The sequence below is a fragment of the Leptonychotes weddellii genome, chromosome 6 (genome assembly GCF_054177405.1).
Source record: "Leptonychotes weddellii isolate Sample4059 chromosome 6, ASM5417740v2, whole genome shotgun sequence".
In the NCBI taxonomy this organism is placed as follows: domain Eukaryota; kingdom Metazoa; phylum Chordata; class Mammalia; order Carnivora; family Phocidae; genus Leptonychotes; species Leptonychotes weddellii.
Genome location: NC_138374.1, coordinates 169699 through 185599, shown reverse-complemented (window position 1 = coordinate 185599; position 15901 = coordinate 169699). Strand labels below are relative to the sequence as shown.

At 54.0% G+C, this 15901-nt stretch overlaps 3 protein-coding genes across 3 annotated transcripts in view; 1 reads left to right on the top strand and 2 right to left on the bottom strand.

The window, feature by feature from the left end:
* On the bottom strand, window positions 1-8567 carry CALY (calcyon neuron specific vesicular protein). The gene is made up of 6 exons (XM_081823268.1): window positions 8459-8567; window positions 2458-2612; window positions 1570-1683; window positions 860-973; window positions 330-670; window positions 1-146 (listed from the first exon to the last, which is right to left on the bottom strand). Exons 2-5 carry the CDS (start codon window positions 2590-2592, stop codon window positions 353-355), a joined length of 681 nt encoding a protein of 226 aa, XP_081679394.1. The 5' UTR covers window positions 2593-2612; window positions 8459-8567; the 3' UTR covers window positions 1-146; window positions 330-352.
* Window positions 8568-14148: 5581 nt separating this feature from the next.
* The window catches only part of PRAP1 (proline rich acidic protein 1), a 5417-nt gene continuing 3664 nt past the window's right edge, over window positions 14149-15901 (top strand). The window contains exon 1 of the mRNA XM_081823271.1: window positions 14149-14250. Coding sequence (XP_081679397.1) covers window positions 14243-14250 — 8 coding nt within the window. The 5' untranslated portion in view covers window positions 14149-14242. The remainder of the gene's footprint in view (window positions 14251-15901) is intronic.
* FUOM (fucose mutarotase) overlaps window positions 15473-15901 on the bottom strand; it is a 13125-nt gene continuing 12696 nt past the window's right edge. The window contains exon 7 of the mRNA XM_081823263.1: window positions 15473-15725. Within this exon, the coding sequence (XP_081679389.1) occupies window positions 15700-15725 (26 nt within the window). The 3' untranslated portion in view covers window positions 15473-15699. The remainder of the gene's footprint in view (window positions 15726-15901) is intronic.

The window sequence follows — 15901 nt, the reverse complement described above, 5'->3', positions numbered from 1 at the left end:
TGGATGTGAATCTTTACTTAGAGAAAAGCAACAGAGCTAGAAGCTCAGGGGGCAGGGGGCATCAGCGAGGGGTCCTGGAAGCAGGGGCACGACCACAGGATGTGAGAGCGTCGGGCGAGGGCTGTCACAGGTGCCGGCGCGGGGCGCTGCCGAGACAGAGGGGAGGAGGGGCGAGAGCGGACGCTGCGAGGCGGGTACACGACCCCCCACCGCCCACCTGCGTGGGAGTAAGTGCACGGCTGAGCCCCGCCCCGCCACTTCCGGTTCGCGTGACCCCCCCCCCCGCCCCCATCCCCTCCTCCCCGCCCTTCCCCCCCCAGCACACCTACCCGGGCTGCAGGTGCGGAGGCCTTCACTGGGGGGCCGGGGGCGGGACGCTGCCCACCGCCTTCCGCGCCGCCTCTTTTTCTCCCAGCGCGGAGGCCTTGCCGGGGGGCTCGGTGGCCGCCGCCCCCGCCCCCGCCGCCGCCGCCCCCGCCGCGCCCGCCTGGGTGGGCGCCTTGGGCCCCTCCTTGACGGCGCGGTAGCTCCCCCCCCAGGCCGAGGGCGTCTCCGTGCCGTGCTTGCGGCTCAGCGGGTAGGCCCCGATGGCGGCCAGGATGCTGCGGTGGCGCTCGGGGTCCATCTCGGTGTAGTACATCTCCAGGGTCAGCGGGGTGCAGATCTTGTGCTGCGGGAGGGGGCGGGTCAGGGGCGGGGTAGGAGGGCAGAGGGCGGCACCGGAGGCAGCCCGCCTCCCACGCTTCCACACGGACACCTCCGTGGGACCCTCCCTGGCACTCTGCCCAGCGGCATCCGAGCACGGGAAGGCCTGGACTGCCCCACGCCCCACCCCGTTCCGCAGCTCGCCAGGCCTTACCCGAAGCAGGAAGCCGTCGGGGCAGGTGAACTGGTCGTACCAGATGGCCTTGTACATGATTAGGACACAGCCCAGGAGCGCCATGGCAAAGGCGATCATCCGTGCGGTGGGCAGCTGCAGGGGCGGGTGAAAAGGAGAGGGACCCCGTGGAGGGGGCTGTGAAGCCGCGGCAAGGGCCAGGGCAGCGGTCAGGGGCTCACTGGCATCTGTCGGGGGAGCGCTTCTAGCTCCCAACAACAGAGGAGAGGAGACAGGGCAGGTTTCACTGATGAAAACCAAAAGGCTTTAGAAATGGTATGCTAAAAATAACCAGAACCATCATTTAGTGAACTTAAGGGCTAAAAAAACAGGGTGGGAAAAAATATTAACCGGATATACAGCAGAAGTGACTTTCCATACTACATACAAAACCCAAGAGTCGCTAAGGAAGAGACACACGGCCCACTGGGAAAAGGGGCACACAGCAGGAGGAGGTGGGGCCCAGAGTGGCTCTCGAAGCTCCTCGGAAGGAAACTGCTGTTCTCACCCCCTTTATAGCAGGATGAAGGCCTCTGAATGGGGTGAGAGCAGGCGAGGGAGCAAGGGGGCCCCAGCCAACTTGGCTCAGAGCATGGGCACCCATGCCTGCAGCTGCCTGCTCACCATCTCCCCTGCCCTGAACCCCCCTGGAATCGACCACTGGGCAGCATGGGACTGGGAGGTTGGGTTACCCTGCGCCCTTCCTCTGGGTGGTTACAGGCCAGCTTCTGGGCCTCCAGGTCAGGGAACTTCTTTGGCTGGTCCGGGGAGGACAGCTGGTATTCCGTCTGTGTCTTGATAACCACCTGTGGAAAGAGATGACCTGGAGGACCCTGAACTGGGAGGACTGGGAGGGGTCCAGGGGTCAGCTGCCCAGCAATGGTGTGGGTGCTGACCAGCTGCCAGGACTGTCTAGTGGCTAGGCTCCACTGGTTACGAGCCAAGGCTAAGGGAAGGTGGATGCTGGATGCCTGCTGGGCCATGGCAGCCCTGGGGCCTGGCCACACCACAGATGGAGCCCCTCAGTCTGAGGGCTGCCTTCAATTCTAAGGGTGTCAGCTCTCCTTGCCAGGAGCTTCCCCTGTAGCTGTTCCACATCTTGGCTCCCTCCTCCAGGAAGTCCACCCTGACTTCTCCTCTGGCTCCCAGAGTCTTGAGGCCCCTACCACATGGGGCACAGGCAAGTACAGTCCTGTGCTCTGTGAGTGCTCCCAAGGGGCAAGCACTGAGCCTTCCCACCTGTCTGTTGAGAACGAGGTCCAGAACTATAGTAGACACCACTGAAGCCCGCCCAGATCCCTGGAGAACTGCCCTCGGCCAAAAGTTGACTGACATGGGTACAGATGGCTGCCCCCTCCCCTCCTGCTGGGACAACTTCTGATGCCGGTCATGCTCCAGAGCTCAGGTGGGGTCAAGCAGGACTACACCAGAGCTGAGTTCTGCTTCCTACAGATTCCTCCAGAAAGGGGCTCTCCCTCAGTCGTTGCCCAAAGACCTTGTCTCGGGCCCACAGGGAAGGGTGGGCATTTTTGCTTGCTGAGCCCCTGCTGGCGGCCCTTCCTGCTGACCCAGGCCCTCACCTGGTCAGGGAATGGTGGCTGGAGCTGGCTGACATCCAGGGGGCTGATCAGAGGGACGCTGTCCGTGGTAGCCCCGTCCTGGTCCCCGGGGTCTTTGCCCGGCTTCCCGGAGAAGCTGCAACCCAGCTTCACCATGGTGAACGGTGGTCCTTGTCCTGTGCAGAGGTGCAGACTCAGGTTACTGCCCACTCACCACCTAGCGGATGTCCATGCCAGCTTGTGAGGGAGCGAGAGGGCCCCAGGCTGGCCCCAGTGTTCCTCATGCCAGAGCCAGGGCAGGCCATGCACGGACAGGCCAACCTCTCAGGACAAACTGGGCATGTTCAGCCACAGGCCTCTAGTCCCTTCCTGCCCTCTGGTCTCCCCGTGGGCCCCAGAGCCATGGACAGGGTGGTGCGTCTGACCAGTGAATGCTCAGACACACAACACTGGCAGAGTCTGCCATTAGCCAGCCTGCTCTAGGGCACATTCTAAGGGCTGCTATTGTGCTCAACGAAAATGACCCCAGGGCGCCTGGGTGGCTCAGTTGGGTAAGCCTCAGACTCTTGATTTCGGCTCCGGTCATGATCTCAGGGTCCTGGGAGGGATCGAGACCTGTATCTGTGCTCAGTGGGGACTCTGAGATTCTCTCTCTCCCCCTGTCCCTCCTCCCTTCCCCTAAAATAAATAGATACATAAATAAAATCTTTTTTAAAAAATCATCTGATCAATTTAAATAATATCTGGGAAAGTATTTGACAAGATTCAACATCTGTTTATTATTTTAAAAGTCTATTAACACTCTAGGGGCAGAAGGACACCTCCTTAATCTGATTGATAAAGGCCATCCACAAAAATCCCTACAGCAATCCTTATTGAATGTAAACAGTGAAAGCTTTGCCTTTTAGATGAGGAAGGAGATAAAAAGGCCTTTTATTATCAGTTCTATAAATCATGGTGCTGGAGGTCTGAGCCAAGCTGTAGGGCAGGAAAAATGGATAAGAGATAACAGGCCTGGACGAGGTCAGGTAATACTCTGTTCATGAATCGAACATTGTGTGCGTAGAAAATCCACATGAATCTGTGGATCCATTACAAAACTTGAAGAGTGAGTCCAGCAGGGTCCATCCAAGGCTTTTAGGAGTCATTATATTTCTATGTATTAGTGACAAAAAATTAGAAAATAAGTTTTTGAAAGACTCTGTTTAAACGGTATTGGAAATACCAAATGATCAGGAACAGACTTCAGAGAAATGGAAAGAAATTCCATATGGAAAATCATGGAAGACCTCAGGCAAAACATTGACTAAGACAAAAGGAGACTTAACTTCCTTAACAAGTGGGGAACAAAATGGTCATGGATTTTGGAAGGTTCCACATGTAAAAATGTCATTTCCCCCCAAAATGTATCTGTAGAATCAATAAATACCAATCAACAGCCCAACAGAATTTTTTTGTGTGTGAACTTGCCAAGCACTGTAATTTTATACAAAAAGTAAAGGAACAAGAACACATGTGACATCTTGTAAGAGAACAAGGGGGTATTCATCCGCCAGGCGCCCAGCTTACACAGCCGTGTGGTACTGATGTGTGGTGCACAAAGCTCCGTGTGACACACCCCACACACAGGGACCACGGATTTGTGACAGAGATGCCATGCAAAGCAGGCGGCATGGCCACCTTTTGATAAACAGATGTCCACACGGAAAACGGACCTAATCCCTACCTCCCATCACACATAGAAATCTACTCCAGGTGGATACACCTAAGTTGGAAAAGCATCTTGAAAATAATACAGGAGAATATTTTCCTGATCTGGGGGAGGGAAAGAGTTCCTCAATACGAGAAATAAGTACTAACCATAAAAGGACTACATTAAAATTAAGAACTCCCGCTTATCAAAACATAGCCTTCAAAGAATGGAAACAGAAAGCAAGACCGGAGAAGATATTTGCAACATGCAAAGGACTTGTGGGTTCGTCAACAAGAAATGTTCAGGTCCTAACCCCTGCTACCTGTGCATGTAACCTTACTAGGAAATAGGGTCTTTGCAGATGTGATCAAGTGAAGATGATGTCATACTGGATTACAGGGGTCCTAACCCACTGACTGGTGTCTTTACAGAAGGGGGAAATTTGGACACGCACAGAGAAGTGGTCATGTCAAGATGGAGGCAGAGGTTGGAAGGACGCATTCACAAGCAAAGGGATATCTGGAGTCGCCAGAAGCTGGGAGAGGCAGGAAGGATCCTTCCCTAGAGCCTCAAAGGGAGCACAGCCCTTCCCAGTTCTTGATTTCCAGCTTCTTGCCTCCATAGCCTGTGAAAGAATAAATGTCTGTTGTTTTAAGCCACCCAGTTGTGGTAATTGGTTACAGCCGCCCAAGGAAGCCAATACAGGGCAGATATCTAAAGTATGTAAAGAACAGCTCAAGTTGATAAAGAAAAAGATAGACAACCAATAGAAAAATGGACAGAGAAGGATTTCAAACGGCCATGCCGTTTGAAAGGTGCTCACCCTCATTAGTCCAGAGGGAGACCAATTAGAACCAGCTTAAGGAGATACACTGAAGCCCATCCAAACCCAGGAGAGCTCAAGGAGCAAAAGATGCCACACAGTGGTGTCAACTCAGAGAATCCACACATGTCAAACCTCGACCAGCCCTCATTCCAGGGTGCACACCCAGCAAAGAGACGGGTGTGCATGAACGTGGATAGCAGTGCTATTCCCACAGAAGTACACAGCACCACACATCATCCAGAGTAAAACAAGTAAATCATCGGAGGCATTCCTAGCAAGTGAAGGGTCACAGCTGCATGCAAGCACAGCCCCGAATCCCACAAAATGAGGTTGGCCAAAAGAAGCCAGGCACAAAGCAGGTTCAAGAACAAGCCAACTCTAACATAACCTTTAGGAACCAGTCTCGGCTGATTAGGGACACGCACTCCAGGGGTCCAGACCAATTAACTGCTCCCGTGTCTGGAGAGTCTGGGTGGCCTGCCTTTGGGGGAGGGGAGCGGCTTCAGGGACAGGTGGGGATTTCTAGGCTTCACTTGGATGGTGGATGACTGGGGAGCACTTACCTTAAATCATTAGGCTACACATTTGTTTTATGTCCTCTTCTCAATATTCATTATATTTCACAACAAAAAGAGTTCAAAATAAACGAACCCAACAACCAAAGGACAGCAAGCTGGGGGCACAGCTACCCCATGCCCTCCCCCAGGATTTGGACCCTGATGTTCACCTGAACAGAGAAGGTGAACCCCTTGGCCACGGTGCCCTGGCTGTCCCTCGACTCCCTTCCTTGTGAGGACCGAAGGGCCGAGCCCCAGGGGCTGTGCTTCCCTCCCTGGCCACTGCCTGCACGCACCCTACAAAGACAGCTGGGCCTCTGAATCCCCAAACTTCTGCCCTAGGTGACTTCGCCATCCCCAAACGCCTCTCACTGTAGCAGCCCCACCAGCGCAAGTGCCTACCAGGCCCATAGGTGACCCAGTCTCTCACACCCCAGAGGCCAGGGCAGGCAGGGTGGGAATGCAGAGGAGCTCCCACCCAGAGGCAGAGAGGCAGACAGATGCCCAGGATGGAGAGTGTGCAAGGTGCTGGGCAGGGAGGTCAGGGATGTGTAGGACAAGGGGGAGGGGTGGCCAGGAGTGGCACTGTGGGGCAGGCAAGAAGCAGCCAGCTAGGCAAGAGAGGGGCACCCCCATCATGGACTTCCCCGGCCCTCCAGGGAGGAAGGTCCCATTAGGGCCCTGAGCTGGGGCCCTTCCTTGGATTTACGCGCCTGGCCCAGGGCCATTTCAGGTCAGCGAAGCGTCCCCAACTCCCACTCCCTGGCTGGAGGGCTTTTCCTGAGGAGAGTCGGGCTTGGCAGGGGAGCAGCCTGGGGAGGACTCACGGACACGTCCGCACCCGCCCCAGACAGGTGCGCGATGGGTTATTCTTCACGCGGACCATGGAGACGACGTCCGCTCTCTGTGAGGCGGAGATGGACAAGGAACCACCGGAATATAAATATAAAGAGGTCGGGCTTTGCAGCGCGAGGAAGAAAACGGCTCAGGAGCGCTGGGAAGGTGCCACGGAGGGAGGGACTGACAGGGGACAGTAGGGGAGGGGCGGAGGAGGGGGGGGCAGCAAGTGCCCCGGGCTTGAGGGGAGCTTCGCAGGGGCGGGAGGGGTGTGGCATTGCAGGGGGAGGGGCTGGAGGCCTTCTGGCAGCAGCGTCCCCGCGGCTCACAAATCCAGCTCATGGTTTGCAGAGGAGAGTGCGGAGGGGCAGAGCTTGTGGCCGCCTCGCGGCCCCGCAGCCCTGTCAATCTCGGGTTGCTGGCCACGCCCGCTGGAAGGCTGGGCCGGGGTCTGCCCAGTCTCCCTACAAGGAGCTCCGCCTCTGGGGTCTCTAGGAGCCAAACCTAAGCTCCAACTCCTCCGACATGGCGTGATGTCCATGTTGCGTCATCGCGGGTTTCCATGGAAACGGAGCCGGGGATGACACATCTTCGTGAAGGAAAGGAGACATTTGGGGCCTTCTGGACTCTCCGCTTCTGGTTCCAGGCCTCATGCCCCCGGCAAAATGCTGGGGAAGGGGCTGGGCTACATGTGGGACCCCCTCCCCCGAACATTCATTTCCCTCGCTGAGTCATGGGAACCCTCTGGGGAAGCTGGCTGGGCTCATTCACACGACAGACACAGAACTCCGTGGACTAGGGGGGGGTCACCCCTACTCCTCCCACTGGCCCCCCCTCCCTCCACCCTGCGCTGTAATTGTGTCTTCTCCAGCGGGTCATCTACTCCCCACCCGCTGTGGGCTCCTGGGTCGGGGCGGTGCATGCTCCTCTCCGACGTTTGGGGAGGGGGCACGGGATGGGCGGTGAGACTGTGCTGATGGACCGACGCACCGATGGAGAGGCGGGACAAGGGCCCTTAGCTGAAAACACTACAGAAGCCCGGCTGCAGATCCGCGGGTCGCAGACTCGCATTCACCGCCCCCCTTGTATGCTGCGTCACTCAGAAGGGTGCGCGCCAGTGCGCACGGGCGCCGGCTTGTGCGGCCTGTGCACAAGCGTCCTGCGCGTGTCGAGAGCGTGCATGTGACTGCGGAGCGCAGGGCACTGCGTGCTTTGCTGAAACCCCGCGGAGCACACACCTCCGCCCCCGCCTCACCGCCCTCCCCCCCCCCCCGCCCCAGCCGCAGCCCCCACCAGAGGCCCTGCGGGCGGGTCCTGGGTTTGGCTTTTGGTTCAAGGGTAGGTGAACTGCGAGCGCCAGCGCAGTCCCGAGAGGGGAAGCGCAGGTTTGCACCCAGCTTTGGCTTCCCACACACCAGCCACCTGTGGCCCCGAGTCCAGGGGCTGCGGCAGGTGGTTCTGGAGAAATACCCCTCTGCCTGCCTCCTGGCCACCACGCAGCTGCCCCCGCCACAGCCACCCCGCTCTCGGTGCCAGCAATGCTTCTCGGTGATCTGGTTCGTCCGACGCCTTCTGCCTCGACGCTTCCCCCGCCTCCGCCCCCCCCCCGCCCCTCGACCCCCGCTCTCTCCCACCCTCAGACAGAGCTGAACGGGTTCTGGAACTGGCACCCCCTCCCCACCTCGGGAACGCCCACCTCCTAGTGGCTCTCTCAGACCATGGTGAGGGAGCCGATGTTCAGCAGTTCGACCCCCACCCAAGCTGTCCCGCTGTGCTGAGGACCGGCGATCTGGGCAGCCGTCGGGTCTGTGCAAGGCTGGATACCTACGGTTCTTCTGGAAGGTCCAGGCAGCGGCTCACCCCGCGGAGGCCCCCCGATCGTCAGGGAGGCCTGGGGACAGCACCCCCGCTCCGGTCAGCAGAGACCCCAAGGGAGGACCCCCGGCTCGACCTGGCTGCCATTGGGTCAGCCGCAGTGCCCCCCCATCCCTGCACACGCATCTCGCACACGCACCTGCACACGCACCTCACACACCCGTGCACACTCCCCTGCACACACTCGGCCCCCTTTGCCCCCGCTCCACAAGGAGAAATGTGGAAATGGCTCACAGGCGGCTCCAACGGGCAGCTGTTGCAGGATGCGGTCGCAGGACGAGGATGCGGAGGAAGGATGCGGTTCCAGACGCTTCGCAGCCGGGGCGGGGCGGGGGAGGGGCCGAGCCGAGACCGAGGCTGCTGTTGCCTGGGAGACGCGGGCGGAGGGACGGGAGCACTTGCGTCTGCTGCTGCCGCTGCACTCACATTGTGCCCCCTCTCCCCATCGGAGCTGTGCGGGGTGGGGGGGGTATAGCCTAACACGCACCCCCCTCACACTCACACCGCCTCACTGAAGGAGAGCAGACACCCTGGCCAGCTGAGCCTTGGCTGCTCCTCGGCCTGGGGGCATCCAGGCTGCCCCCGCGACCTTGGTCAGGTGCTCAGACTTTCCTTCTTGCTCCCCTTGGTTTGGCCTTCACGCCCCCAGAGGAAGGCCTCCTCATGTCTCAGCGCCTGAAGCCCCTGGGCCGTCAGCTTTCCTAGGGTAAGCTTGTCCTCTTGGTCACTGTTGTGCCCCAGCACCTGAGCCTTGACCCCATACAGAAGGCGCTCCGTAGGCGTTTGTCGCGCCGTCGAGTGCGGGGGCTCAGCCCTGCTGGGGTCAGGCTCCACATCCCTGGCTCCCAGCTGGTGGAAGACAGCAAGGAAAACAGCATGTTAGCAGTGATTGGTCTCTTCTGCTGTTGAATAAAATTTGAGTAAAGCCACGGTCTGGCTAGGCCCCCTTTGATCCGCTGATGGGCACCTGGGCTGTTTCCAGCTTTGTCTATTGTAGACGGTGTTGCTGGGAACATCATACTTGTATTTGTGTGGACACTGGCCTCACTTCTCTGGGTAGGTACCTAAGAGTGGAATTGCTAGGTCAGATGGTAGCTTACGTTGAACTTTTTTTTTTTTTTAAGATTTTATTTATTTATTTGAGAGAGAGAGACTGAGAGAGAGAGCACATGAGAGGGGGGAGGGTCGGGAGGGTCAGAGGGAGAAGCAGGGAGCCCGATGTGGGACTTGATCCAGGGACTCCAGGATCATGATCTGAGCCGAAGGCTGTCGATTAACCAACTGAGCCACCCAGGTGCCCTTACATTGAACTTTTTAAGAAAATGCTAACCTTTTCCCAAAGGGGCTGCACCATTTTACATTCCCACTAGAACTGGATGAGGGTTCTACTCTCTTCACCTCCTGCCAACACTTGTTATTGTCTGTCTTTTTTCCAGTAGCCAAATGGTCGTCAGCTAGGGCCACCATGACAGAGTGCCCCTTGGGTGGCTAAACCACAGGAATTTGGTTGCTTACAATGCTGGAGGCTACAAGCCTGATATCAAGGGCAGGGTTGGTTTCATTGGAGGCTTCTCTCCTTGGCTTGTGTCTTCAGATGGTCGCCCCTCTGTGCGGGTCTGTCTTCACCTCCTCTTCTTATAAGGACACTAGTCAGAAATGGATTAGGCCCACCCATAAGACCTAATTTTTTTTTTCAAGTTCATTTATTTAAGTAATCTCTGCACCAAATTGGGGCTTGAACTCAGGACTCCAAGATCAAGAGCTGCATGCTTCCCCAACTGAGCCAGTCAGGTACGCCCCCTATGACCTCATTTTAACTTCGTTATCTCTTTAAAGATCCCATATCCAAATACAGCCACATTCTAAGGTGCTAAGGGTTAGAACTTCAACATAAGAATTTGGGGGGGAACGATTCTGCCCTAACACTGACCTAGTGGGCATGTAGTGATATTTCACTGTGTTTTGAAATCGAATCCCTAATAACTAATGATGCTAACTAAGCATCTCTTTATGGATTTATTAGCCACTTATATATTTTTGATGAAATATCTGTTCAAATGTTCCAAATATTTTTCAGTTGGGTTTTTTGTCTTATTATTGAGTTGTAAGAACTCTTTATATATTCTGGATACAAGTCCTTTATCAAATATATAATTCATGGTGTCTCACAGTCTATGACTTGTCTTTTCACTTTCTTGGTGGTGTCTTTTGAAGTGCAAAAGTTGGTCATTTTGATGAGGTCCAACGTCCATTTTTTTCTTTTATGTACCATGCTTTTGGTGCTGTAAATTTTCTCATTTTTTTTCTTCCAGAGGTTTTACAATTTTAGCTTTCACATTTAAGAATGATGCATTTTGATTTTTTTTTTTTTTAAAGTAGGCTCCATGCCCAGCATGGAGCCCATCGTGGGGTTTGAATTCACAACACTGAGCTCAAGATCTGAGCTGAGATCAAGAGTCAGACGCTTAACGGACTGAGCCACCCAGGTGCCCCTAGAATGATACATTTTGAATTAACTTTTGTGTGCAATGTAGGTTATACGTCTAAATTGTTTTGTGGAGTTTTTTTTTTTTTTTTGTCATATGGACATTCACTTGTCTCAGCACCTTTTGTTGAAAACAGTCACTTTTCCGTATCAAATTATCTTGACATCTTTGTCAAAAATTCGTTGTCCATATATGCATGGGTTCATTTCTAGACCCTTAATTCCATTTCCCTCATCTATTTATCAATCCTCATGCACGTGGCACATCATTTATCATTGTGGCTTTATGGCAAGTTTTGAAATGGAAGTAGTGTGTGTCTTCCAACTTGGTCCATCTGTTAGAAAGTTGTTTTGACTCTTCTGAGTTTTTTACCTTTTCACATAAATTTTAGGATCAGCTTGCAGATTTCTACAAAGAATCCTGCAAGGAATTTGATAGGAGTTGCATTGAATCTACAGATCAGTTTTGGGAGAATTGCCATCTTAACAAAATTGAATCTTCCAATCCATGAGCATGGAACACTTCTCCATGTATTTAGATCTGTAATTTCTCTCAGCCTTAGTCTTGTGCTTCTTTTGTTAAATTTATTTCTATTTCATTGTTTTCAGTGCTCTTATGAATGAACTTTTTTCCTAATTTCAGTAAAATTGTTCATTGCTAGTATATAGAGAAGACTGATTTTTGTACGTTGATCCTATATCCTGAGATCTTGCTACTAATTTATTTACTTCTAGTAATTTCTTTTTGGGATTCCTTAGAACTTTCTAAGTATGGGATCACATCCTCTGCAAATAAAGACAGTTTTACTTTTCCATTCTAATTGAAGCATAATTTTCTTCTTTTTCTTGCCTTGCTGCACTGCTTGGAATCCACAGTACAGTGTTGAATAGCAGCGTCTTCATCTCAAACCCAGTCTTAAGGAGAAAGCTGTCCACCCTACACTGAAATACGGTGTTTGCTGTAGGTTTTTTGTACATGCCTTTTTATCAAGCATGTTCCTGGTTGAAAGTTTTTATCATAAATGGGTATTGGATTTTGTCAGATTCTTTTTCTGCATCTATTAAAATGATGACATGTTTTTTGTCCTTCATTTTGTCCGTAGAGTGTAATGTATCAATTCATTTTTGAATATTAAACCAATTTTGCATTCCTAACATAAATTCCTTTTTATGCGTCTTAATATTTTATTAAGAATTTTTTGTCAATGTTCATGAAGAATACTAGCCTATACTTTTCTTTTCCGTATAATGTCTTTGCCTCTGGAGTCAGGGTGACACTAACCTCCTAGGAGCGTTCTCGTCCCCTGCACAGTCTGCTAAGACGGGGCCGCGGCCTGTCCCGTCTCTGCTAGGAAGTCAGCTGTCAGCCAGATTCCTGGTGCTCTGCCAGGCGTGGTTTTTTTCTCTTGCTATTCTCAAGACTTTGTCTTTGGGCTTCAACAGTTTAGCTGTGATATGTCTTTGTTTTATCCTAGTTGGGGCTCATCAAGCTTATTGGGTCTTTAGTAAATGCTTTTCATCAAGTTTGGAGTGATTTTTGCCATTCTGTATTGATTTATTCTTTCTGATCCTTTCTCTCCCTCCTCTTCTTTTGGGACTCTGTATCTGTATGTGTACAAATGTATGGTGTATGTGTGCGTGCACGTGTGTGTGTGTGTGTGTGTGCACGTGTGGGTACATATGGATGGGATGTATGCGTGTGTGCGTGTGTGGTGTTCGTATGTGTGTATATGTGTGTGCGTATGTGTGTGCTTGACACTCGTGGTCTAAGGGGTCTCTGAGATGCTGTTCATTTTTCTTCTTTTTTGGTCTCTTCAGATTGGATAATTTCCTTTGATCTGTCTTTAAGAGCTCATTGAGGGGCGCCTGGGTGACTCAGTCGTTAAGCGTCTGCCTTCAGCTCAGATCATGATCCCGGGGTCCTGGGATCGAGCCCTGCATCGGGCTCCCTGCTCCGCAGGAAGCCTGCTTCTCCCTCTCCCGCTCCCCCTGCTTGTGTTTCCTCTCTCGCTGTGTCTCTGTCAAATAAATAAATAAAATATTAAAAAAAATAAGAGCTCATCTAACTTAAAGATATTAAATACTGAAATGTGTCTTCTACTAAACCCTCTAGTGAATTTTTAAATTTTAGTTATTGTGTTTTTAAGTTCCAGAATTTCCATTTGATTCTTTTAAGAATTCTGTTTATTGAAATTACTTAAGACATTTCATCATCCTTCTCTTTAATTCTTTACGATGGTTCCCACTCAGCTCTTGTCTGCTAAGTCCAACATCTGGGTCCACTCAGAGATACTTTCTATTACCTGTTTTTCCCCAAATATTGGTCACACTTTTCTTGTTTCTTTGCCTGTCTTGTAATTTTTGGTTGAGAAATAATGATCTCATCAAGGGAACAAGTGTGCCATACCAATGCTGGAGGCCAGTGGTGGGGAAACAGGGTGAGCCGGAGAGGGTGTAGGGGGACTCTACTTTCTGCTAGATTTTTCTCTGTACCCAAAATTGCTCAAAATCTCAAATCTCTTCATTTAAAACAAACAAACAAACTAGATGTCTTAGATTATAGGTTGCAGCCACTTTGGATTCTGGTATTTCCCGCTGAGGGTGATGGTTGTTTGTTTAGCAGTTTCCTTGGGCTGGATCTGCACACTGTTTCCTTGTGATGTACGCACTGACCTCACACGGTACCTTCCCCTCCCTGGCTCTCTGACAGCTGGCTTCCCGGGGGTTGCCCCTGGGTCTACACTGCGCAAGGCCCTGCCTGGTTGGGCAGTGGTGTTCTGCTCTCTGCCGACAGCCGGGAGCACACAGACACGTCGAGGCAGCTTTTAGGGCTGCTTCCCTGACACGCCCTGCGGAGCCTCTGTGCCCACCGCCCGTGAGGAGGCTGCTGGCCCCTCCCTTCCGGCCCAAGGCTCAGCGCCTGTTTGAGCACCCACTTCTCAGTTGCGCGTGTGCTGTGGGTCGTGTTCCAGAGCCCTGATCCGGTTGGTGTAAGGCTCCTCACTCTGACTTGTGGGAAGCCCCAACCCTTGCACGTGTCTCTGAGCAAACCCAGCTCCAGGAGGAGTCCTGTGCCCAGAGGCCCAAAGGGCAGGGGGCTGCTGGGACGGTTTTCCAGCTTCCAGCCAACCACTCAGCCCAGTTTGGGGTCCAACGCCCCCGGGTCACAAGGCTCCAACCTGCAACATCAGGACACTTGGCTGGTGGGTGGCCAGGAGGAATGGGCACGGAGCATGCAGATTCCAGTGTGGGGAGCTGAGGTGGGAGGGGCGCTGCATCAGGTCCGTCCTGAAGTGGGTGGTGGGGGACTCATGGGAGTGACAGCTGATGGAGAGCCAGCTGGGTAGAACCAGTCACCGGTGTAGTTGGGATCCCTGGTCTCTGACCTCTGTCCAGATACGCCCACATGGGCCATAAAGCCCCGAGGAACCTGGGTGGGGAGGAGCAGGGCCAGGTGTCTGAGTCACTGTGTGCTTGGATCTGGAACTACGGGTCCCCAAGAGCACTGTCTACGCTGAGAAGGGAACCCCATCATGAGGAGGTAATGCCCAATGCTCCTGAAGCCAGACACCCCAGCCCCTGGGGCACCTCCTTCCCAGCTCAGGCTGGCTCCAGGGGAGGGAGTTGGCGGGGAGGAAGGGGTGGCTCTCTGTCCTCACGCCAGTGTTTGGCTGCGGTCCCCAGGGCTGCCAGAGGTCTCCCTCCTGAGCTACCAGTGATTGTGGCCCATCTGGTGTCTGCGTCCGGGGACTAGCTTTGAGGGCCACCCCTGGGATCCCCATGAGAGAGAGAGAGCACACCTGTCCCTTGGGGTCCCTTGACCCAGCAGAGAATCACCCCTGCACATGGGAGGGAAGAGGCACCAGGTTTGTGACTGCCCAAAAGAAAGGGTTGGGTCAAGAAGAGGAGGCTGGAGGCTGGCAGGGGCTGAGGGCAGGGGTCAGATGCTACCCTGAGGGAATATCACCCTGGAAGCAGGGGTGTGTGCTGGGCCCCGGGGCCAGAGGCTGTCTTCATCCCATGGGGGGTCCCCTTTCCTCCTCCTCTATGCTAGAGCCCTCCCCTTGCCCTCCTGTTCTGGGGGGTTCTCCTTGGAACCCTGGCGTGAACCAGAGGCCATGCCCTCCTGTAGAGAGGTGGGTTGCTGGGTGGCTTGGGGGCCTTGGGAACACTTTGGTATCCAGAGCTGTCTTCCTGGAAAGAGATCTACAGGGGGCCCACAGCCAGGATGCCCCATGCTCCCCACTGCCACCCCCACTCTCTGGACCTGGCAGAGGCCCTAACCTGGGAGGTGTGTGAGGTGCTTTCCCTGGCTTAGCTGGACAGCGTGGTGGTGGTGTAGAGTCCAGACACGTAGGCACAGGTCCACAGTTCAGCCCCTGCCAGCACAAGAGCTGGCCTCTGTTTGCGAGTCGGTGCCCAGGAGAGGCAGGGCAGCTGAACCAGACCAGGCCAGTGCCCCGAGGTCCAGGGCACGCCCCCGCCCTTTGGCTCCCGTGGTGTGCACAGGAACCCTCACCCCAAAGTGCTGAGCCACTTGGAGAAGAGGCAAAGGTCTTTGTGGAACTGGAATCTCTGGCTACGAGGGTGGGGCAGCTTGTAGGAAGCCTTGATCTGAGGCCCCCGCTGACCCCCTGGGCTCCCCGGCCCCTCCCAACCCTGCACAGCCTGCCACCCGGCCAGCTACAGAGACAGAAAGAACCCTTTCCCAGAATGCCAGGAAGAGCCCTGTGTGCACACAGACTGTTACAAGATAAACGGAGGCATATTAAAATTTTGGGTTTATTTGAGCAAAATCAATTAGAATTGGGTGGAATCCCATTCGGCAGACAGGAATTACAGGCAGAAGGGAGCGGGACGAAGTTCCAGCAGCAAAATGCCGGTGGGTCATCGCAGGGTGACCTTTCTTCAGGGGACAGCAGGGGTGTCGGGCAGATGACCTACCCAGGGCTGACCGTGCGTTCCCGCCTCACTGCTTTAAGGATCCATTTCAGGGTTCGGGTTGGTGACCCAGGGCTTGGGGTGAGCGATTCCATTTTGGGCCTGTTGTCTTGTTTTTTAACAAGACACACACACATATGCTCACCCATGCACGCCATATGCACCATGCACACACACCATGCCCACATGCACCACACACCACGTGCCCACACCACACACACATGCACCACACACTCGTGCACACACCACGC